Raw genomic sequence first — 21424 nt, forward strand, 5'->3', positions numbered from 1 at the left:
TCAAAATTTATCAGGGGCACCTGGCTGGCTCAGTCAGTGGAGCATACAACTCTTAGTCTCCGAGTTGTGAGTTTGAGCCCCATGTTGGGTGTAGAGATTCCTTAAAAATAAAATCTTTTGGGGGCACCTAGGTGGCTCAGTTGCTTAAGCATCTGTCTTCGGCTCAGGTCATGATCCTGGAGTCCCAAGATCAAGCCCCACATCACGCTCCCTGCACAGTGGGTCGGTGGGGAGTCTGCTTCTACCTCTCCCTCTGCCTCCCCCCCCCCACTGCTCCTTCCCTCTCTCTCTCTCTCTCTCACTCACTCTCTCTCTCAAATAAATAAAATCTTTAAAAATAAAATATTTCAAAAAAAATTTATAATTGGGGCGCCTGGGTGGCTCAGTTGGTTAAGCGACTGCCTTCAGCTCAGGTCATGATCCTGGAGTCCTGGGATCGAGTCCCCCATCGGGCTCCCTGCTCGGCAGGGAGTCTGCTTCTCCCTCTCCCGCTCCCCCCTCTTGTGCTCTTTCTCTCTCTCACTCTCTCTCTGAAATAAATAAATAAAATCCTTAAAAAAAAAAATTTATAATAAACAAAATTGTTTTTATACCAACCTGAGCATCCTGTATTTCAACCATAGACTCCCTGTTGATATTTGCTATGTCGGCGAAGAGTCTGTCAATTGCCTCAGGTATGCTGGGTGAATTATCTCTTAAAATCAGGTTTTCAACAATTTCTGAAATAACAATGGATGATAAAACTGCTGTGAACCATACCACCATTGGCTAAAAGTAGCAAATAATTTCGAAATCTGTTCCTAGATCTTTGGTAAAATGAATAATAGCATGAAGAAACCTGAATTATCCTTAGAGTAAAACCAAACTGGAGATAAAGTTTCGTGTAGCTAAGGGTAGAGTACAAAATAGAAATTAACAATGTCTTCAAAACTAGAATATGTAGAAATTCTGAAAGGAGACATATATGTGCCCTGTAAAACTGAAATACTTATTAATACTTTAAAGCATTAGACAGACATAACTTACAATGCTGGCTCTGAAGTCCTGACCTCACTTTGAGAGAAAAAAATGACATACCCAATTAGCAACAACATTAACCAGTTACTGAATCTGTACAAATGATGTCACCATTTTCTAAACAATCTGAGCTCCAGACTCCATGTAACTGAATCTTACAAGACCACAGAATTCCTTAAAACTGAAGCATGATGTAAAATCACAATTAATGCCTTTCATATTATCGAATTGAGATTTTTCCAAACTCTTGTAACAGAGATCTCCATAACCTCTACATGTCTCTAATTTCTTACATTTTTGAGCATCAATTAGCAAGAATGTTAATATTCATAACAATACTATACACTGCAGAGCACCTTCTGAAAGAATTTTTAACACGCTATAATAATCTGCTAAATGAAAAACCGTCAGTTAAGCATCAGAAAATAGATTCACATTAAGATGTCATAAAGCAAGGGGCACCCGGCTGGCTCAGTTGGAGCATGCAACTCTTGATCTCAGGGTTGTGAGTTCAAACCCCATGTGGGGCATAGAGATTACTTAATAAAATAATATAGACTTCACTAAGCAAATTATGCTCAAATATATATTTTTACAGCTCATGGAATCTTTAGTACCCACTGCATGAGCAGAGGTATTAGGGAAAATATACCATATATATTTCATACATCTCAGGTGATGAAATATATACAAAAAGAAAAACCTCTAGCTTCCCTACTCCCATAAAATAGATCATGGAAAGGCTAATATTAAATATCTTGATTCTTATAAGATTAGACAAGTATCAGGCTGAGAAGCGTATATATTACAGCCCTTCCTCGAAATACTGATAACAGAATTAAGAAAGTTCAGAATGGGAGGAAATACCTGCAAATCATGTATCTGTTAAGGAATTAATATCCAAAATATATAAATAACTTCTACAATTCAAAAAAAAAAAACAATCAAATTTAAAAATGGGCAGAGGGGGCGCCTGGGTGGCTCAGTTGGTTAAGTGACTGCCTTCAGCTCAGGTCATGATCCTAGGGTCCTGGGATCGAGTCCCACATCGGGCTCCCTGCTCTGCGGGAAGCCTGCTTCTCCCTCTCCCACTCCCCCTGCTTGTGTTCCCTCTCTCGCTGTGTCTCTCTCTGTCAAATAAATAAATAAAATCTAAAAATAAAATAAAATAAAAATGGGCAGAGGATCTGAATAGACGTTTTTCCGAAGAAGACATAAAGAAAGCCAACAAGGGCCTGAAAAGATGCTCAACATCACTAATCATCAAGGAAATGAAAATCAAAATCATAATGAGTTAGCACCTCACACCTGTTAGAATGGCTATTATCAAAAAGACAAGAAACGGGGGCACCTGGCTGGTTCAGTCAGTAGAGCATGGGACTCTTGATCTCAGGGTTGTGAGTTCCAGCCCCATATTGGGCATGGAGCCTACTTAAAAAAAAAAAAAAAAAAAAAAGACAAGAAATAACAAGTGTTGGCGAGGGTGTGAAGAAAAAGGAACCCCTGTGCACTATTTGTGGGAACGTAAATTGGTGTAGCCACTATGGAAAACAGTATGGAATTTCCTCAAAAAATTAAAAATAGACCTACCATATAATCCAGCAATTCCACTTCTGGGTATTTATTTGAAGAAAATGAAAGCACTAACTTGAAAAAATATATGCTCCCCCACATTCATCGAAGATTATTTACAATAGGCAAAATACAGCAACAACCTAAGTGTACATCAACAGATAAATGAATGAAGAAATTATATATATACACACAATGGAATATCATTCAACCATAAAGGTGAATGAAATCTTGCCATTTGTAATAACATAGATGGACCTTAAGGACATCCTGCTAAGTGAAATAAGTCAGACAGAGAAAGACAAGTATTATATAATCTCTCATATATGTGGAATCTTAAAAAAAAAAAAAAAAAAAACAAGCTCATGGGCGCCTGGGTGGCTCAGTCGGTTAAGCATCTGCCTTCAGTTCAGGTCGTGATCCCAGCGTGCTGGGATCGAGTCCCAATGGGACCCCTGCTCAGAGGGGAGCCTGCTTCTCCCTCTGCCTCTTCCCTCTGCTTGTGCACTCTCTCTCTCAAATAATAAATAAAATCTTAAAAAAATCTTAAAAAAAAAAACAAGCTCATAGATACAGAGAACAAACTGGTGGTTGCTGGCAGGGGCGGGTGCGAAATGGGTGACTGGAGTCAAAGGTACAAACTTCTAGTTATAAAGTAAATCAAGTCCTGGGGATGTAATGTACAGCATGGTAACAGTAGTTAATAATATTGTATTGCATATTTGAAAGTTGCTAAAAGAGTAAATCTTAAAAGTTCTCATCACAAGAAAAAACATTTATAACTATGCATGGTGATAGATATTAACTAGACTTGTGGTGATCATTTCACAATAAGTACAATGACCAAATCATTATGATATACACCTGAAACTAATATAATGGTGTATGTCAATTATACCTCAATAAAAAAAGAATTAGGAAAGTTTAAAAATCGTTTTTAAGAATCCAAATATTATGGGGCGCCTGGGTGGCTCAGTTGGTTAAGCGACTGCCTTCAGCTCAGGTCATGATCCTGGAGTCCCGGGATCAAGTCCCGCATCGGGCTCCCTGCTCGGCAGGGAGTCTGCTTCTCCCTCTGACCCTCCTCCCTCTCATGCTCTCTGTCTCTCATTCTCTCTGTCTCAAATAAATAAATAAAATCTTAAAAAAAAAAAAGAATCCAAATATTATTGGGACACCTGGGTGGCTCAGTCAGTTAAGGGTCTGCCTTAGGCTCAGGTCATGATGCCAGGGTCCTGGGATCGAGCCCCGTGTCGGGCTCCCTGCTCAGCAGGGAGCCTGCTTCTCCCTCTCCCTCTGTCTGCCGCTCCCCCTGCTTGTGCTCTCTCTCTGACAAATAAATAAAATCTTAAGAAAAAAAAATCCAAATATTATATAAAAACAGATTATTTTTTAAAAGATTTTGTTTATTGTTACTGTTTATTTATTTGCCCGATGCAGGGCTCGATCCCAAGGACCCTAGGATCACGACCTGAGCCGAAGGCAGCCGCATAACCAACTGAGCTACCCAGGCGTACCTAAAAATAGATTCTTGAAATGTTTTTGACAAGAAAACAAAAACCCAATATAAATTCTTAATTTGAGTTCCTTTTTTAAAAAAAATTCAAAAATACTTCAGTAGAATACTAGTCATAACTTGTGGTTACATAACACATGAGACTGTGAAGACATTAATTTTGATTTGTGAATGTTTTCTTAATGTTTTATATAATTCGTTCTCTGTCAATATAATCCTGGTCCTTCAAAACATTATTTTCGAAGTCACTCAGGTGTGCAACTTGATTGACACCAGCTGAGGCAATGACAGCACGCAGTGCTTTGGGATAAAACACAGTCAGCAAAGCTGAGTAAGTAGTAGACACCACACAGCTAAATGGTTGACTTACACCATGAATGAGAGACTTGCTTCTAAGAGAAGCTCAGAAAAGAGCTTCTATAAATACAACCTATTCCTGAGATCTGAAGACAACATGCTGTATTAAGGTTATATCCAGCAAGACTGTACATTTTGAAAGAATGTGATTAAATTATCTTCCTAACTACTGAAATAAACTATGATTTGCAGCATGATTTCAGTCAATTTAATTTAAATGAGATTCATCCTGAAGGGGTCACTCTATTGAGATAGCCATGTTAATCAGTACCAATTAACTCTGATTTGGTAGACAGCATTCTAGGTACAGAATAATAAAAAGTAAGCATTTTCCCTATCCTTGAGAAAGGGATCTTCCATTATAACATGGAAAAAAAAAATCTATCAAACATCCTGCCAAGTCTCTCCCTGTGGCCTCCACCAGCTCAACCAGTCATTTGAAAGACAAAGCAGCTCAAAGACCTGTCAGGGTCAATTCAAGATTTTACTCCAAGTCACGATGATTATCTGCAACTTCTTTAGTGAGAAAAAAACGGAAAATGACAATAAAATTAACATTTGCATAGTGCTTTACAGTCTCAAAGCTTTTTCACATGCATTCTCATTTAATCATCAATCTACTCTGCAAGGGAGATATCTGTATTTTATAAGATGCAGAAACTGAGATTTAACAAAGTGTAGTGACTTCTCAAAGGTGATACAAAGAAAATAGCAAACTAGGATTTGAACTCAGGCTTTCTAATTTGAAATCCTGTACTTTCCATTATTCTAGTTCTATCAGGAAGGGCCTGAAGTAAGTGATATGCCAAGACTGACACAACTAAAAAACCTCAGGGAGAGAAAAAATGAGCCAACACCGTTCAGAGTACCACACTAGAATTCTGATTGCAGGCTAAGAAAAAGTACTCCAGCTGAGGCTAGTTTGAATGACCACAGCCAAATATCCAGTGTCAAAAGGGCATGGAAAACTCAAACAGATTTAGTCCTAGATTAAAATCACATTGTAAATAATATTTTCTATGGTCAGAGAGATCATCATTTTTATACAATATTCCAGGAGGTCCCAACTGACAAACTGGATATGTTACAAGAGATTCCAAGCAGCAAGTCATAATGCAGAAGTCCTGCACCATAGTTCAAAGAGAACTATTCACAGTGGTGTATTGTACTTCTGAGCAGCATCTTGGTCCTGGAGGGCAACTAGAAAAGGACGCAGGACAGGCTAACTCTGTGAAAATCCTGGCAAACAGAAATGATACGGCTAGCTCCAAAGCTCAACAGGTACCTAGAGGTTGCCCCTAGCATGTTAAATCTCAAATCTGACGGCCAATAGGATTTCACTTCAAACTAACTTCTTCCCTACTCCACAATACTGCTATTCTTTTTGGCCTTGGACAGAACTGGATCAGGGACTGGAGTGAACCGAAGCCTGGGCTCAACAGGAGATAAAGCTATATAAAATTTTGGAGGGCAACTGGCTGGGACTGTGGGGGAAGCAAGAGCTGACAATATCATGCTAACCACAAAGGAATTTCCGGCTTGATTCTGGTCAAACTACATCAGTAGGAAGAATGTCTCAAAAGAGCCACAACTCAGTCCTATCAACCAAATGCACTGTGTAAATGATGCAGCTAATCTAGGTATTTTATATCTTTCACACTCTTCTAAATACAAGGCCCATAACCAGACTCAACTTGCCAACTCATCCAATCCTATCCCTAAGCATCTTCTTTACCAAGTATCTGTATATATTACTCTGTTACTCTCATTACACCCTGTTACCCTTTGTAGTTGAGCCCTATTGTTGTTTTTCAGTAAAAGATTTTTTTTAAGTTTTTTTATTTCAGTGTAGTTAACACACGATGTTACATTAGTTTCAGGTGTACAACATAGTGATTCAAGTTTAAACATTATTCTATACTCACCACAAGTGTAGCTACCACCTCTTACCATACAATGCTATTACAATACCATTGACTATATTCCTTATGCTGTGCCTTTTATTCCCATGACTTATTAATACTATAACTGGAAGCCAGTATTTCCCACTCCCCTTAACCCATTTTGCCCTTCCCCCCCCACCCTCCACCCCTCCCCTCTGGCAACCATCACATTGTCCTCTGTGTTTACAGATTGTGATTCTGCCTTTTGTTGATTCATTTGTGTGTTCTTTTTTTTTTTTTTTTAGATTCCACATATGAGTGAAACCATATAGTATTTGTCTTTTTCAGTCTGACTTATTTCACTTAGCATAATACCCTCTAGGTCTATCCATGTTGTCACAAATGGCACAATCTCATCCTTTTGATGGCTGTATTATTCCACTGTGTGTGTGTATATATACATCTTACCTATTCATCTATCAGTGGACTCATTATACCTATCAAAATGGCTAAAATCAAACAGATAAGAAATAACAAGTGTTGGCAATGATCTGGAGAAAAAGGAACCCTCAGGGAGCCTGGATGGCTCAGTCTGTTAAGCACCTGCCTTCAGCTGGGGTCATGATCCCAGGATCCTGGGATCGAGCCCCACATCATTGGGCTCCCTGCCCAGCAGGGAGTCTGCTTCTCCCTTTCCCTCTACCCCTCCCCCCTACTCCTGCTCTCTCTCTCAAATTAATAAATAAAATCTTAAAAAAAAAAAAAAGAAAAGGGGGCACCTAGGCGGCTCAGTTGGTTAAACATCTGCCTTCAGCTCAGGTCATGATCCCAGGGTCCTGGGATCGAGTCCCGCATCGGACTCCTTGCTAAGTGGGGAGCCTGCTTCTCCCTCTGCCTGCCGCTCCCCCTGCCTGTGCGTGGGCTCCCTCCCCCTCCCTCCCTCTCTCTGACAAATAAATAAAAAATTAAAGAAGTGAGCACTCTACCAGAGGCACATGCATTTAAAAGATATATAAATTAATTTTAAAAAATAAAAATAAAATAAATTTAAAAATTTAAAAAAAGGAACCCTCATACACTACTGGTGGGAATGCAAATCGGCACAACTACTGCAGAAAACAGCATGGAGGTTCCTCAAAAAATTAAAAATATGATCTAATAATTCCACTACTGGGTATTTATTTACCCAAAGAAAATGAAAACACTAATTCAAAAGGATATATGCACCCTATGTTTACTGCAGCATTATTTACAATGGCCAAGATATGAGCCCCATTGTTTTTGACTGAGAATCTTCTATTCAGCTAAGATCTGGTGTGTTTTGCTCACCATGGTTACCAAAGGCTATTTCCATCTATTTAAGCAACTTTAATTTAATTAATTGATTTGTTTACTGAGTGTTAACAATGTGACAGGCACTGGACGAAAGACTTATCCAAGACACTAGCCTAGTAGATTCACATCTAAATCAGACCAGAAACAATACCTGGAAAGGTTGGGAATGCAGGTGACAGACTGTAACAACACATTTGGAAGGCTGAACTGGGGATCTTGCGAGGAATACAAGGATGAGGGAGGCCGTCTATGCCATCAAATAGGTATATCACACTACTAAGGGAAATTAAAATGGGAAAATTTACAACACTATGTATTAAGTGCTGTGAGTACAAGATGAATATAAAGAAAGAACTGAGTGCCCATTTGAGAGATGGGTTATAAGAATGGCAGAATAGGCTTCATTAAGTTGCCATTCCATTTGAGGTGGGTCTTGAAGGATGAGTTAGAGATTGCCAGGCAACATACCAAACGGAGGGGGATGCACAGAGGCGTTGAAAAGCACAGTGGGTTTAAATAACCATAAATAATTATGTATGGTTAGAAAATGGGTAAAGGAAGGTTACAAGAAACACCATTAGAAAGGCATGTGGAAGGGGAGCTAGGCTGGCTCAATCAGTAGAGACTCCTGTTCTCGGGATCATAAATTCCAACCCCAAATTGCACACAGACCTTACTTAAAAAAAATACAAGAAAGAAAGGCAGGCAGGCATGTAGGGGACAGAGCCTGAAACACATTACATGGCACACTAAGAAGGTTGTATTGTGTTATTCTACCTCTTTATTTCATAAACTGTATTATTATTGCTACCTAATATGTGCATACTAGGTGACCCCAACAAGATTTCTGCACAGGCCATATAGAAGCCATGCTCATGGGACGCCTGGGTGGCTCAGTCGGTTAAGCGGCTGCCTTCGGCCTGGGTCATGATCCCAGGGTCCTGGGATCAAGTCCCGCATCGGGCTCCTTGCTCAGCGGGGAGCCTGCTTCTCCCTCTCTCTCCCTCTGCTTGTGCTCTCTCTGTCAAATAAATAAAATCTTTAAAAAAAAAAAAAGCTATGCTCATGACTCTGAACTATGTGGCCTTGTCTTGGAACATTTCCTAATAACTCTGCCATTCCTAATCTGAGGATCCCATTATGGCATTTAAAGGAATAAGGAAAAAATAGTTCAGGGAAGCTTCCAAATGATTTAAACCCATTGAGATTCAAAAAAAAAAAAAAAAAAAAACCATTGAGATTCAAAGAAAGCCAATTATCTTGACTGAGTTTTACTACTGAAGTTTTTAAGTTTAGATCTGCAGTCTAACAGGGCAGCCCCATGTGGCTACTGAGCACCTGACATGTGGTTAGTCCAAAGTGAAATATGCTGTAATTGTAAAATACACATCAGATTTCAAATATTTAGTATAAAAAAAGAATGTAAAATATCTCAGTAATTTTGCATGCTGATTGCATGTTGAAATATTTTGGATATGTGGGGCTAAAATATAATATTAAAGTTATTATTGTTACTAAAAATAATTGCACCTGTTTCTCTTTACTTTCTTTTTCTCGTTACTTTTTAATGTGACTACTCAAAAAAAAATGTTTTAAGTAGGCTCAGAGCCCACTGCAGGGCTTGAACTCACGACCCTGAGATCAAGACCTCAGGTGAGATCAAGAGCTGGACGCTTAACCAACTGAGCCACCCAGGCATCCCTATAAATTTTTTTTTTTTAAGATTTTATTTATTTATTTGACAGAGAGAGAGATAGTGAGAGCAGGAACACAAGCAGGGGGGAGTGGGAGAGGGAGAAGCAGGCTTCCTGCTGAGCAGGGAGCCCGATGCGGGACTCGATCCCAGGACCCAGGGATCATGACCTGAGCTGAAGGCAGACGCTTAACGACTGAGCCACCCAGGCGCCCAAATTTTTAAATTACATTTGCAGCTCACATTATAGGTCTAATAGATAGGGCTGATCTAGAGTATATGTCATGACTGACTTCTGAAAATTTGTTGAAACAAATTAGTTTATATCTACCTCCTAACAGTCATCATAAATTTAATAGGAAACGAAAGTATAAAATTACGTATCTTAATAGACCATAAGGGTATATATATAAAAGCAAACACAAAGATGTTAAAAATCTAGAAAAAGGGGCGCCTGGGTGGCTCAGTTGGTTAAGCGACTGCCTTCGGCTCAGGTCATGATCCTGGAGTCCCTGGATCGAGTCCCGCATCGGGCTCCCTGCTCGGCAGGGAGTCTGCTTCGTCCTCTGACCCTATCCCCTCTCATGTGTTCTCTCTCTCATTCTCTCTCAAATAAATAAATAAAATCTTAAAAAAAAAAAAATCTAGAAAAAGGAGAATTGTCTCCAAATTAACCATAGGAGGGGTGCCTGGGTGGTGCAGTTGGTTAAGCATCTGCCTTCACCTCAGCCCCTCCCCCCATCCATGCTCTTTCTCTCCCTCTCTCAAATAAATATATAAAACCTTAAAAAAACACGAAAGAGAGTCCTAAAGCTTGATAAACAGTTGGCATTTTTTAAAAAGAAACAATCTTAATGTTGAGAAGGACAACTGAGCTAAATTATCTTGGTACAAATACTCTTTCAAAAACTCTACTAAATTTTTTGCTATTCCCATATTAAGTCGCCTTCTATTTTGGATGGTCCTGGTGCTTGCCAAGATGAGGAACTTTCTCTGAATCAGACAGAACAGTTTTAGGAAACCCCCAGCCCAGATGCTATTGTTTTGTTTTTTTTTCAATTGAGATATAGTTGACATACAACGTTATATTAGTTTCAGGTGCACAACACAGAATTCAACAATTCTTTGCAATACGCTATAGTCATCAAGATAAGGGTAGTTACCATCCATCACCATACAACTTTATCCTAATATTACTGACTATATTCCTTATGCTGTACTATTCATCCCAATGACTTATTTATTTTATAACTAGAAATTTATACCTCTTAATCCCCTTCAAATTAAGAATTTGAACCCTTCAAAACCTGTCCTCCAGAAAGGATATACTCTAGACAATCTGTTGAAACCTGGTTACAAAGGCACTTTACATCTCCGCAAATCCACTCCTAGGCATTTCCCCCAAGAGAAATGAAAACCTAAGTCATTTTAAAAACCTTATACATGGGGCACCTGGGTGGCTCTGTCGTTAAGCGTCTGCCTTCGGCTCAGGTCATGATCCCGGAGTCCCGGGATCGAGTCCCGCGTCAGGCTCCCTGCTTGGCGGGAAGCCTGCTTCTCTCTCTCCCACTCCCCCTGCTTGTGTTCCTGCTCTCCCTATCTCTCTCTCTGTCAAATAAATAAAATATTAAAAAAAAAAAAACTTATACATGAATATTCATAGCAACTTTACTCATGATAGTCAAAAATGTCCATCAAGATATGAATGGATAAACACTGGTATATATATCCAGTGGAATGCTACTAAGCAATAAAAAAATTAACTACTCATATGCAACAACATGGATGAATCTCAAAATAACTATGCTTAGTGAAAGACAGCACAGAAAAAAAAAGAATACATACTAGATGATTTCATTTATAAACTAATCTACAGTGACAGAAATCAGAACAGTGGTTGCCTAGAGTGGAGGGTGGGCGGTAGATGGACTACAAAGGGGCATGACAGAATTTTCTGAGATAAGAATATTCTATTTCTTGATTGAAATGTTATTTATATGGTTTACATTTACCCAAAAAATGGGATCAACCTATACATTTAAAATGTGTAAATTCTTGGGGCACCTGGGTGGCTCAGTCGTTCGGCTCAGGTCATGGTCCCAGGGTCTGCGGAACAAGCCCCGCATCGAGCTCCCTTGCTCCTTGGGGAGGCCTGCTTCTCCCTCTGCCTGCCACTCCCCCTACTTGTGTTCCCTCTCTCGCTGTGAATCTGTCAAATAAATAAATAAAATCTTAAAAATAAATAAAATAAAATAAAATGTGTAAATTCTACTCTACATAAATTATGCTTAAGTCCAACTGATTTCTGAGAAAGAACAATAAGAAAAAAAAGAAAAGGAAAAGGAAGGAAAGAGGAACAGGAGGCAGGGGAAAGAAAGAAGTACTGCAGAGCTGAAATCCCAGGAGGCTGTAGGTCAGGAGCAGGACAGCACAGTGTGACATCAGACTTTGTTCAACATCAGGAAAGCAGCCTAAGGGGCGCCGAGCTGGCTCAGTCAGAAGAGAATCTGACTCTTGATCTTGGGGTAGTGGGTTCAAGACTCACACTGGGTATAGTGATTACTAAGAAAGAAAGAAGGAAGGGAGGGAGGAGAGAGAGAGGGAGCGAAAGGAAAGGAAAGGGAAAAGGGAAAAGGAAGGAAGGAAGGACAGAAAGAAAGAGAAAGGGAAAAAAAAGAAACAAACAAACAAAGGCAGTTTGGGAGCACCTGGGTGGCTCAGTCGATGAAGCGACTGCCATCGGCTCAGGTCATGATCTCAGGGTCCTGGGTTCTAGCCCTGCGTCGGGCTCCCTGCTCATGCAGGAGTCTGCTTCTCCCTCTCCCTCTCTCTCTCTTTCAAATAAATAAACAAAATCTTTGGGGCACCTGGGTGGCTCAGTCCATTAAGTGTCTGCCTTCAGCTCAGGTCATGATCCCAGGGTCCTGGGATCGAGCCCCACATCGGGCTCCTTGCTCAGCGGGGAGCCTGCTTCTCCCTCTCCCTCTGCCTGCTGCTCCCCCTGCTTGTGCTGTCAACTAAATAAATATTTAAAAATATATTTTTTAAATAATAAATAAAATCTTTAAAAAAAATAATAGGGATGCCTGGGTGGCTAAGCCAGTTAAGCATCTGCCTTCAGCTCGAGTCATAATCCCAGGGTCCTGGGATTGAGCCCTGCATCAGGCTCCCAGCTCGGCGGGAAGCCTGCTTCTCCCTCTGCCTGCCGCTCCCCATGCTTGTGTTCTCTGACAAATAAATGAAAAAATCTTTAAAAAATTAAAAATTTTAAAAATTAAAAAATAATAATAAAATAAAATAATTTTTTAAAAGGCAGCTTCTTGGGGAACCTGGGTGGCTCAGTTGTTAAGCGTCTGCCTTCAACTCAGGTAATGATCCCAGTGTCCTGGGACTGAGCACCACATCCAGCTCCCTGCTCAGCAGGAAGCCCACTTGTCCTTCTTCCACTCCCCCTGCTTGTGTTCCCCCTCTTGCTGTCTCTCTCTCTGTGTCAAATAAATCAATAAAATCTTTAAAAAAAAAAAAAAGGCAGCCTCAAAGGTAAACAGGAGGTTGGTCCCCTTTGACCACCTTCATCCATTTCCCCACCCCCCAGAAACACTATAACCTATGTGAGATGATGAATGTGTTAACTAACTTTACCATGGTAATCATTTAGATATATACACATATATAAAATCACCACACTGTATACCTTAAAAACACACTATGTCAGGGGCGCCTGGGTGGCTCAGATGGTTAAGCGTCTGCCTTCGGCTCAGGTCATGATACCAGAGGCCTAGGATCGAGCCCCACATCGGGCTCCTGGCTCAGCAGGGAGCCTGCTTCTCCCTCTCCCTCTGCCTCTCTCCCTGCTCATGCTCTCTCTCTCTCTATCTCTGTGTCTCAAATGAATAAATAAAATCTTTAAAAAAAACACACACTATGTCAATTACATCTCAATAAAACTCGGGGGAAAAAAGTCAACAGGAGAGTTGGTAAGAGAAGTACATATACAAAGAGCCCGAAGACTCCTTAGAAAAGATGAACCAGAAATTCTAAATCTAGGGACAAAGTCAAGTACAGAATAAGACAGTTGCCAGACTTTGAACACAAGAGCAAATCAGGAAGGTTGAACAAGCATGCTGCTTGATGGACTGATGTCAATCTGTAGTGAGGTTTTTCATGGCATAGCACTCTGTTCTTGGCCTTGTCCTTTTTAACAATTTCGTCAATGAGTTGGATGAAGGGGCACCTGGGTGACTCAGTCGGTTAAGTGTCTGCCTTAGACTCAGGTCATGATCTCAAGGTCCTGGGATCAAGCCCTGTGTCGGGCTCCCTGCTCTGTGGGGAGCCTGTTTCTCCTTCTCCCTCTGCTCCTACAACCCCCCCACCCCTGGCTTATGATCTCTCCTTCTCTCTCTCTCTCAAATAAATAAAATCTTTTAAAAAATGAGTTGGATGAAGAAGCTGAGAGATAACAAATAAGACAGATGTATAATCAGGAATAAAAATCAAATCTCTGGTTGTAGTAATGGGATTAATGTAAGAAAAAAAAAATTATAGGGGCACCTGGCTGGCTCAGTCAGTAGAATATGTGACTCTTCTTTTTTTTAAAAAAAAGAGATTTTATTTATTTATTTGAGACAGAGAGAATGAGAGAGAGCGAGCACATGAGAGGGGGGAGGGTCTGAGGGAGAAGAAGACTCCCTGCTGAGCAGGGAGCCCGATGCGGGACTCGATCCAGGGACTCCAGGATCATGACCTGAGCCGAAGGCAGTCGCTTAACCAACTGAGCCACCCAGGCACCCCTGAACATGTGACTCTTGATCTCAGGGTTCTGAGTTCAAGCCCCACACTGGGCATGGAGCCTACTTAAAAAAAAAATTATAGTCCTGCATTTAAGTCTTCAAAACTAACTGTACCAGTATATGACAGGCAAAATGTAACTTAACAGCAGTATGTACTTAAAAAGACTGAGGGATGGGGCACCTGGATAGCTCAGTAGGTTAAGTGTCTGCCTTTGGTTCCGGTCATGATCCCAGAGTCTGGGATGGAGCCCCACTTTGGGCTCTCGGCTCAGCGGGGAGCCTGCTTCTCCCTCTCCGTCTGCCTGCTGCTCCCCCGGCTTGTACTCTCTCTCTGTCAAATAAAATCTTAAAAAATAATAAAAATAATAAAGATAAAAAGACTGAGGGCCTTTGGAGGGCAAAAAAGCTCAAAATGAATCACCAGTGTAGTGTGACTGGCCTCACCCCAAAAAAGAAAAAAAATTCAATCTTAACTACATCAGTATCTAAGAGAATGATGATCACTCCTAAATCTAAAGAGGATTATTTTGTGCTGATCATATAAAACCTAAAATATTGTGTTGCTATGGGTACCGCACTTTAAGGAATAACATGAAAAAACAGAATTTTCAGAGGACAGCACACAAGATGATAAGGTGACTAGAAACCATGAAACATGAGGAATGACTGAACGAACTGAAAATGCTTAATCTGAAGAAGAGACTTCCCAGGGGACATAAATATCTTCAAATAGTTGAAGATCTGGCATACAGAAAAGGAGTTACACTTATTTAGCCCCAACGGGTATAACTTAGACCAATTTCTTCTTGGTCTTGAAACTGTCTGAACTGTTGATACAAAAAGATGGATGTTATGTCAATTCTCCCTAAGAAGAAAATGACCTAGAGCTGCCACATGGTTTTCTGTGGTTCATTTTTACAAAACTTGACTGAAAAGGTTACATGTACAGAAGAGAAAACACAAATGGCCAATAAATCTATGAAAATACACCTAACTTCACTAGTTATCAGGGAAATGGAAATTCAAACAATGCTCATGGAAGATGATAACATAAATGAAAATGAAACTGTCTGGGGGTAATATAGGAACTCTGCACTATTTCTGTAAATCTAAAAGTATTCCAAAATAAAACGGTAATTAAAAACAACACCACTTGGGGTGTCTGGGTGGCTCAGTTGTTAAGCGTCTGCCTTCGGCTCAGGTCATGATCCCAGGGTCCTGGGATCGAGCCCCGCGTCGGGCTCCCTGCTCAGCGGGAAGCCTGCTTCTCCCTCTCCCTCTGCCCGCTGCTCTGCCTACTTGTGCTCACTCTCTCTGTGTCAAATAAATAAATAAAATCTTTAAAAAAACAACAACAACAACACTCTTCACACCTGCAATTTTTTTTTTTAAGGATTTTATTTATTTATTTGAGACAGAGAGAATGAGAGAGAGAGAGCACATGAGAGGGGGGAGGATCAGAGGGAGAAGCAGGCTCCCCGCCGAGCAGGGAGCCCAATGCGGGACTCGATCCAGGGACTCCAGGATCATGACCTGAGCCGAAGGCAGTCGCTTAACCAACTGAGCCGCCCAGGCGCCCACACACCTGCAAATTCTTTTAAGTCTGACAATACCAATTCTTAGCAAGAATATAGGGAAAAGAGAAAGGGAGAGGGAGTACAAATTATTAAAACCACTCAACAGCAATTTGGCAATATTTATAAAGTTAAAGATGCTCATAGCTTTTGACCCAGAAGCTCCACTCCTAAATGTATTCCCTAGAACAGCACTGCCATTATATAGGGTAGCTACTAGCCCCATGTGACTACTGAGAACTTGGAATGAGGCAAGTCAAAAATGAGGTATGTTTTTAAGTATAAAATACATACCTGACTTCAAAGACTTTGTACAAAAAAAAGAACATAAAATATCTTGCTAATAATTTTTATATTGATCATATGATGAAATGATAACATTTTAGATATATTGAGCTATATAATTTGTATTGGTTTTTTAGTTTATTTATTTACATAATCTCTACACCCTACATGGGGCTCAAACTCACAACCCCAAGATCAAGAGCCGCATGCTCTTCTGACTGAGCCAGACAGGTGCCCCTATAATTTGTATTGTTAAAATTTACTCTATTCAGCCTTTTTTTAATGTGGCTACTAAAAAATATAAAATTGTGTTTGCACTGTTTCAATCAGACAGCACTGTACTAGAGCCTCACCCACAAGTGCTCAAGAAGTAAATAAATTTAGTGGGTCATAACCAACATTTTTTAATGAAAAAGCACAGAATAGAAAATATCATAGTGTTGGAGAGGAGGGGGGTGGGGGATGGGGTAACTGGGTGACGGACATTGGGGAGGCCCTGTATTAATAATGAGCACTGGGTATTATGTAAGACTGATGAATCACAGACCTGTACCCCTGAAACAAATAATACATTATATGTTAATTAATTGAATTTAAATTAAAAAATGTCATAGTGTACTGCATGTAGGAAGGGTTATTTCATTAAACTTTTGATACACTGTGTAGATGTGATGTAAAATATATCTCCTTGCCATGGGTGGTGGCCAAAAATGTTTGAAAACTCCTGCTAGGGGCACCTGGCTGGCTAGGTCTATAGAGCATATGACTCTTGATGTTGGGTCGTGAGTTTGAGTCCCACATCGGGCATAGAGATTACTTTAAAAAAAAAAAAAAACAAGAAAAAGGAAAAAGAAAACTCCTCCTAAACTCTCTGCAACACAATGTCCACTGTAGTGCTGTCGTCTGTAATAGCAAATATTTGAAAACAACTCATAGAGCCAACAAAGGAGATTAGATAAATAAATTGTGGTATACTTATATTCAAAGTAAAGACTTTATTTATTTGAGAAAGAGAGCGAGAGAGCACAAGCAGGGGGAGCTGCAGAGGGAGAGGGAGAACAGGCTTCCCGCTGAGCAGGAAGCCCAACGCGGGGCTCAATCCCAGAACCCCGGGACCATGACCTGAGCTGAAGGCAGACACTTAACCAATTGAGCCACCCAGGCATCCCCCCTTTTTAAAGGATTTGGTTTATTTATTTTAAGAGAGAAAGAGAGAGATTTTTTTTTAAGATTTTATTTGAGAGAGAGAGACATATTCAAAGTAATAGTACTAATCAGCCGTGGAAACAAATGAACTAGAACTAAAATATCCATATGGGTAAATATGGAAAACACAATACTGAGCAAAAAAAGACAAGCTGCAGAAAAAAATCATACAAAATGATACAAATTTATGTAAAATTTTAAAAGATGAAAAACTGGCACATGTAATCTTTTAGTTCTCTGAAACAATGACCTATCTGACGCATATGACAAACTGTTAAGATTCAGCAAAAGTTAGTGGTAGGTAAACAGATAATATATCATTATCTTACTCCGTATACTTTTCTGTGTGTTTCAAATATTTACGTAAATACGAGATCTCAAATACCATGCACAACTGACCCCTGAACAACACGGGGGGTTAGGGGCACTGACCCCTGCACATTTGAAAATCCACCTATGAATTTGACTCTCCAAACACTTAACTACTAATAGCCTACGGTTGACCAGAAGACTTACCAGTAACAGTCAATTAACACATATTTTGCATGTTATGTGTATTATATACTGTATTCTTATAATAAAGTAAGCTAGGGAAAATCAAATGTCAAGAAAATCATAAGGAGAAATATTTACAATATCACACTGTAAAAAACCTGCATGTAAGTGGACCTGAGCAGTTCAAACCTGTGTTTTTTGAGGGTCAACTGTACTTAAAAGTCATAATGCCTATTCCATGTTTATATCCTTTAAGATACTATATCCTTTGGGTGCCTGGCTGGCTTAGTCAGTGGAGCATGCAATTTTTTTTTTTTTAAGATTTTATTTATTTATTTGAGAGAGAGAGAATGAGAGAGAGAGCACATGAGAGGGGGGAGGGTCGGGAGGGTCAGAGGGAGAAGCAGACTCCCCGCCGAGCAGGGAGCCCGATGCGGGACTCGATCCAGGGACTCCAGGATCATGACCTGAGCCGAAGGCAGTCGCCTTAACCAACTGAGCCACCCAGGCGCCCTGGAGCATGCAATTCTTGAACTCAGGGTTGTGGGTTTGAGCCCTACGATGGATACAGAGATTATTTAAAAAATAAAATTAATATAAAATAATATAAATATAAAGAAATAAATAAGAAAGCTACTATATCCTAAATTAAAACTTAAGGCTTTGGGGGTGCCTAGCCGGCTCAGTCAGTAGATCATATGACTTGATCCTGGGATTTTGAATTCGAGCCCCAAGTTTGGGATAGAGTTTACTTAAAAAATAAAAATCAGGGCGCCTGGGTGGCTCAGTCAGTTAAGTGTCTGCCTTCAGCTCAGGTCATGATCCCAGAGTCCTGGGATCGAGTCCCACATCGGGCTCCCTGCTCAGCGGAGAGACTGCTTCTCCCTCTCCCTCTGCCTGCTGCTCCCCCTGCTTGTGCGCTCTCTCTCTCTGTCAAATAAATAAATAAAATCTTTAAAATAAATAAATAAAAATAAAAATAAAAAATAAAGTTTTTTAGGGCGCCTGGGTGGCTCAGTTGGTTGAGCGACTGCCTTCAGCTCGGGTCATGATCCTGGAGTCCCGGGATCGAGTCCCGCATCGGGCTCCCTGCTCAGCGGGGAGTCTGCTTCTCCCTCTGACCCTCCCCCCTCTCATGTGCTCTCTCTCATTCTCTCTCTCTCTCAAATAAATAAATAAAATCTTTAAAAATAAATAAATAAATAAAGTTTTTTAAAAAAACTTCAGGCTTAAAAAAAAAACTTAAACTGTAATTTTTAAATGACAAGCATTAACAAAACATTGACCTAATAGATTTGTAGCCACCCTGCTTACAACACATTTCATTATTATATGAATGTGAATGTAACTGCACTACAGGTCTAATCATGTCCCCAGAAAAAAAGAAATACCATAAACTCTTCCATGTCTGGCATGGTTGAGGAATCTGGTGTTCTGGTCAATTAAATTGCTTTTGTTAATTAAGATTTCCCATAAATACCATACATGGATTACCAGTTCTTAAAATAATTAAGATACAATAAAATGCACTTAAATCTAAAACTACACAGGATATAATTTATTTCTCACTGATAATTATGGCAAGGCACTTCGGGATCTTGCAGTAATTTTTTTAATGTACTTTTTTTTAAGTAGTTGATCCCTAATTCAGATTAAACCAGTGTTATTTTGCATGCCACAAGAATCCTCAGAAAACAAGAGATGAATTGTGAATTCTGTTTCCTTTACAAGCTTCTAAAAGGGTTCCAGTGTCTTAAACATCTATGTTGTTTTTCTGGTATATAAATGAGAAAATTTGGACCAAAGAGATAAAATTCAGAAACAAAATACATTTAGATCTTAGATAAGGCAACAACCAACCTGACATTTTTATTACCATGTAAAGCTATATACCTTTAAAATCCATGGAACGAAAATCAGTATTGTCCATTTTGAAATCTCTGGTTCAGGCCTATGAAATAAGAAAATATTTTAATATTCTGTCCTTTATCCTCCAGTCTCTCAATAAAATTTCTTTACAAATTTTCCAGTTCCTTGTTATCCGAAGGGGAAAAAATGCTTTAGAAGTTTTAAAACTCAGAAAAAGCAGTTAATGAGGGGCAGGGCCTGGCTGTCGCATGCCAAGAACCAGGCCTGGAGTAAATTTCCACGCGGTCGTTTCTTACCATAATCCGCCCCACAACAGGGAAACCAGGGCTCGAGGTACCCCGTGATTGGTCTGGCTGGTACTCGATGCCTCCTCCTAATTGGCTCAAAATCTCCCCACGTCACCGCCCATACGTTCAAAATATCCAATCACTCGCTGTCGTTTTTCCCACTCTCGCAGATCCGCTAGCGCCTTCAGCTCCCCACCCCCAACAATCATCAACGGTCCGGCTCCAACGGAATTTTGGTCGTTCACATCCAAACTTCTATCTCCCGCTTTCGGTGGCCACACACCGCTCCCCATCCTTCATCCAAGTCAAAAAAAACCCCTCTGCTTTCGCCCATTTTCCTTCACCTGAGAGTCAGCTACCGCAGCTCTGTAGTTCAAAACCTTTGCCTCGCGGACTCCCTAAAAAGTATTAAACTAATGGCCACATCTTCTCGCTAGGCATAAACCACTCAACTAACCTGTGGCTGACCCACCTTTGGCCCGTCCTACCTCCGCCGAGGCAGGATCACGAACCTCCGCGGACACCGCGATCGCCGCGGTTCCCTCTCCACGAACTCCGTCTACGGTGCCCGTCGACGCTCAGAAGGCACCTCCCCCCGCTGTGACGTCACCAACGGCCACGCCCAATTGGCCTTTATCCTCTCCCCGAGCGTAAGCGTCGTCGGGGCACGGGGCACACGGGGACGCGGGGACGCGGGGACGCGGGCTTGCGGAGCGCCGTCTAGGCCTTAAGTCCTGGGGTTGCAGCTTAGAAGTACGGGGTAAGAATCACAGAGCATAAGGAAATACGGTGCAATACTGAAAGCATACTACAGTTACTGAGAGGGGTGCAGATGGCCAGGGTTACAGGCAAGCAGAGAACAGGCCTGGGGGGTGGGGGGAGAAAAGGGAGAGAATGACGGAGCGGAAAGAGAGAGAGAGGGAGGGAGCGGAAATAGAGAGGGGGAGAAGAGAGGGAGGAATGGGGGTAAAAACGGAGGAAGGAAGGAAGGAAAATATACAATATTGCCCACTGGTTATTCAAGAGAGGCAAAGGTCAGAAATATCAGAAGTTGAGGGGCGCCTGGGTGGCTCAGTCATTAAGCTTCTGCCTTCGGCTCAGGTCATGATCCCGGGATCCTGGGATCGAGTCCCGCATCGGGCTCCCCGCACAGCGGGGAGCCTGCTTCTCACTCTGCCTCTGCCTCTCCCCCTGCTTGTGTTCCTTCTCTCGCTTTGTCTGTCAAATAAATAAATAAAATCTTAAAAAGAAGTATCAGAAGTTGAGAGGAATGGAAAACCCTGTAGTTCCAAGACACGTTTCTGCTGCCCAGCCCTTGTCAAATCTGAAGGAAACTATCTAATGACTCCCCTGCAGGTTCGCAGTAAGGGCGGCAGCCCCATCCATCTCCAGACAAATGGTTTTAGGGATGACGGTGGAATATATATGTAAACATGTTTGGTACCAGCTAAATGTACGGGTGATGCTTGCAACCAAAGCGTTGGCCTTTGCCTGAAATCTCTGTTCAGAGACAGCAGTGTTAAGGCATGATGACTCCAAACTTGG

At 40.9% G+C, this 21424-nt stretch overlaps 1 protein-coding gene across 1 annotated transcript in view; it reads right to left on the minus strand.

Annotated features, from left to right (window-relative positions):
* The window catches only part of TEX11 (testis expressed 11), a 313311-nt gene extending 292551 nt beyond the window's left edge, over positions 1-20760 (minus strand). Inside the window, exons 1-3 of the mRNA XM_035028703.1 lie at positions 20352-20760; positions 19617-19674; positions 598-719 (exon numbers count right to left, since the gene is read on the minus strand). Coding sequence (XP_034884594.1) covers positions 598-719; positions 19617-19653 — 159 coding nt within the window. The 5' untranslated portion in view covers positions 19654-19674; positions 20352-20760. The remainder of the gene's footprint in view (positions 1-597; positions 720-19616; positions 19675-20351) is intronic.
* Positions 20761-21424: the final 664 nt, after the last annotated feature.

The sequence above is a fragment of the Mirounga leonina genome, unplaced genomic scaffold, assembly GCF_011800145.1.
Source record: "Mirounga leonina isolate KUSES-001 unplaced genomic scaffold, KU_Mleo_1.0 Mir_204, whole genome shotgun sequence".
In the NCBI taxonomy this organism is placed as follows: Eukaryota; Metazoa; Chordata; class Mammalia; order Carnivora; family Phocidae; genus Mirounga; species Mirounga leonina.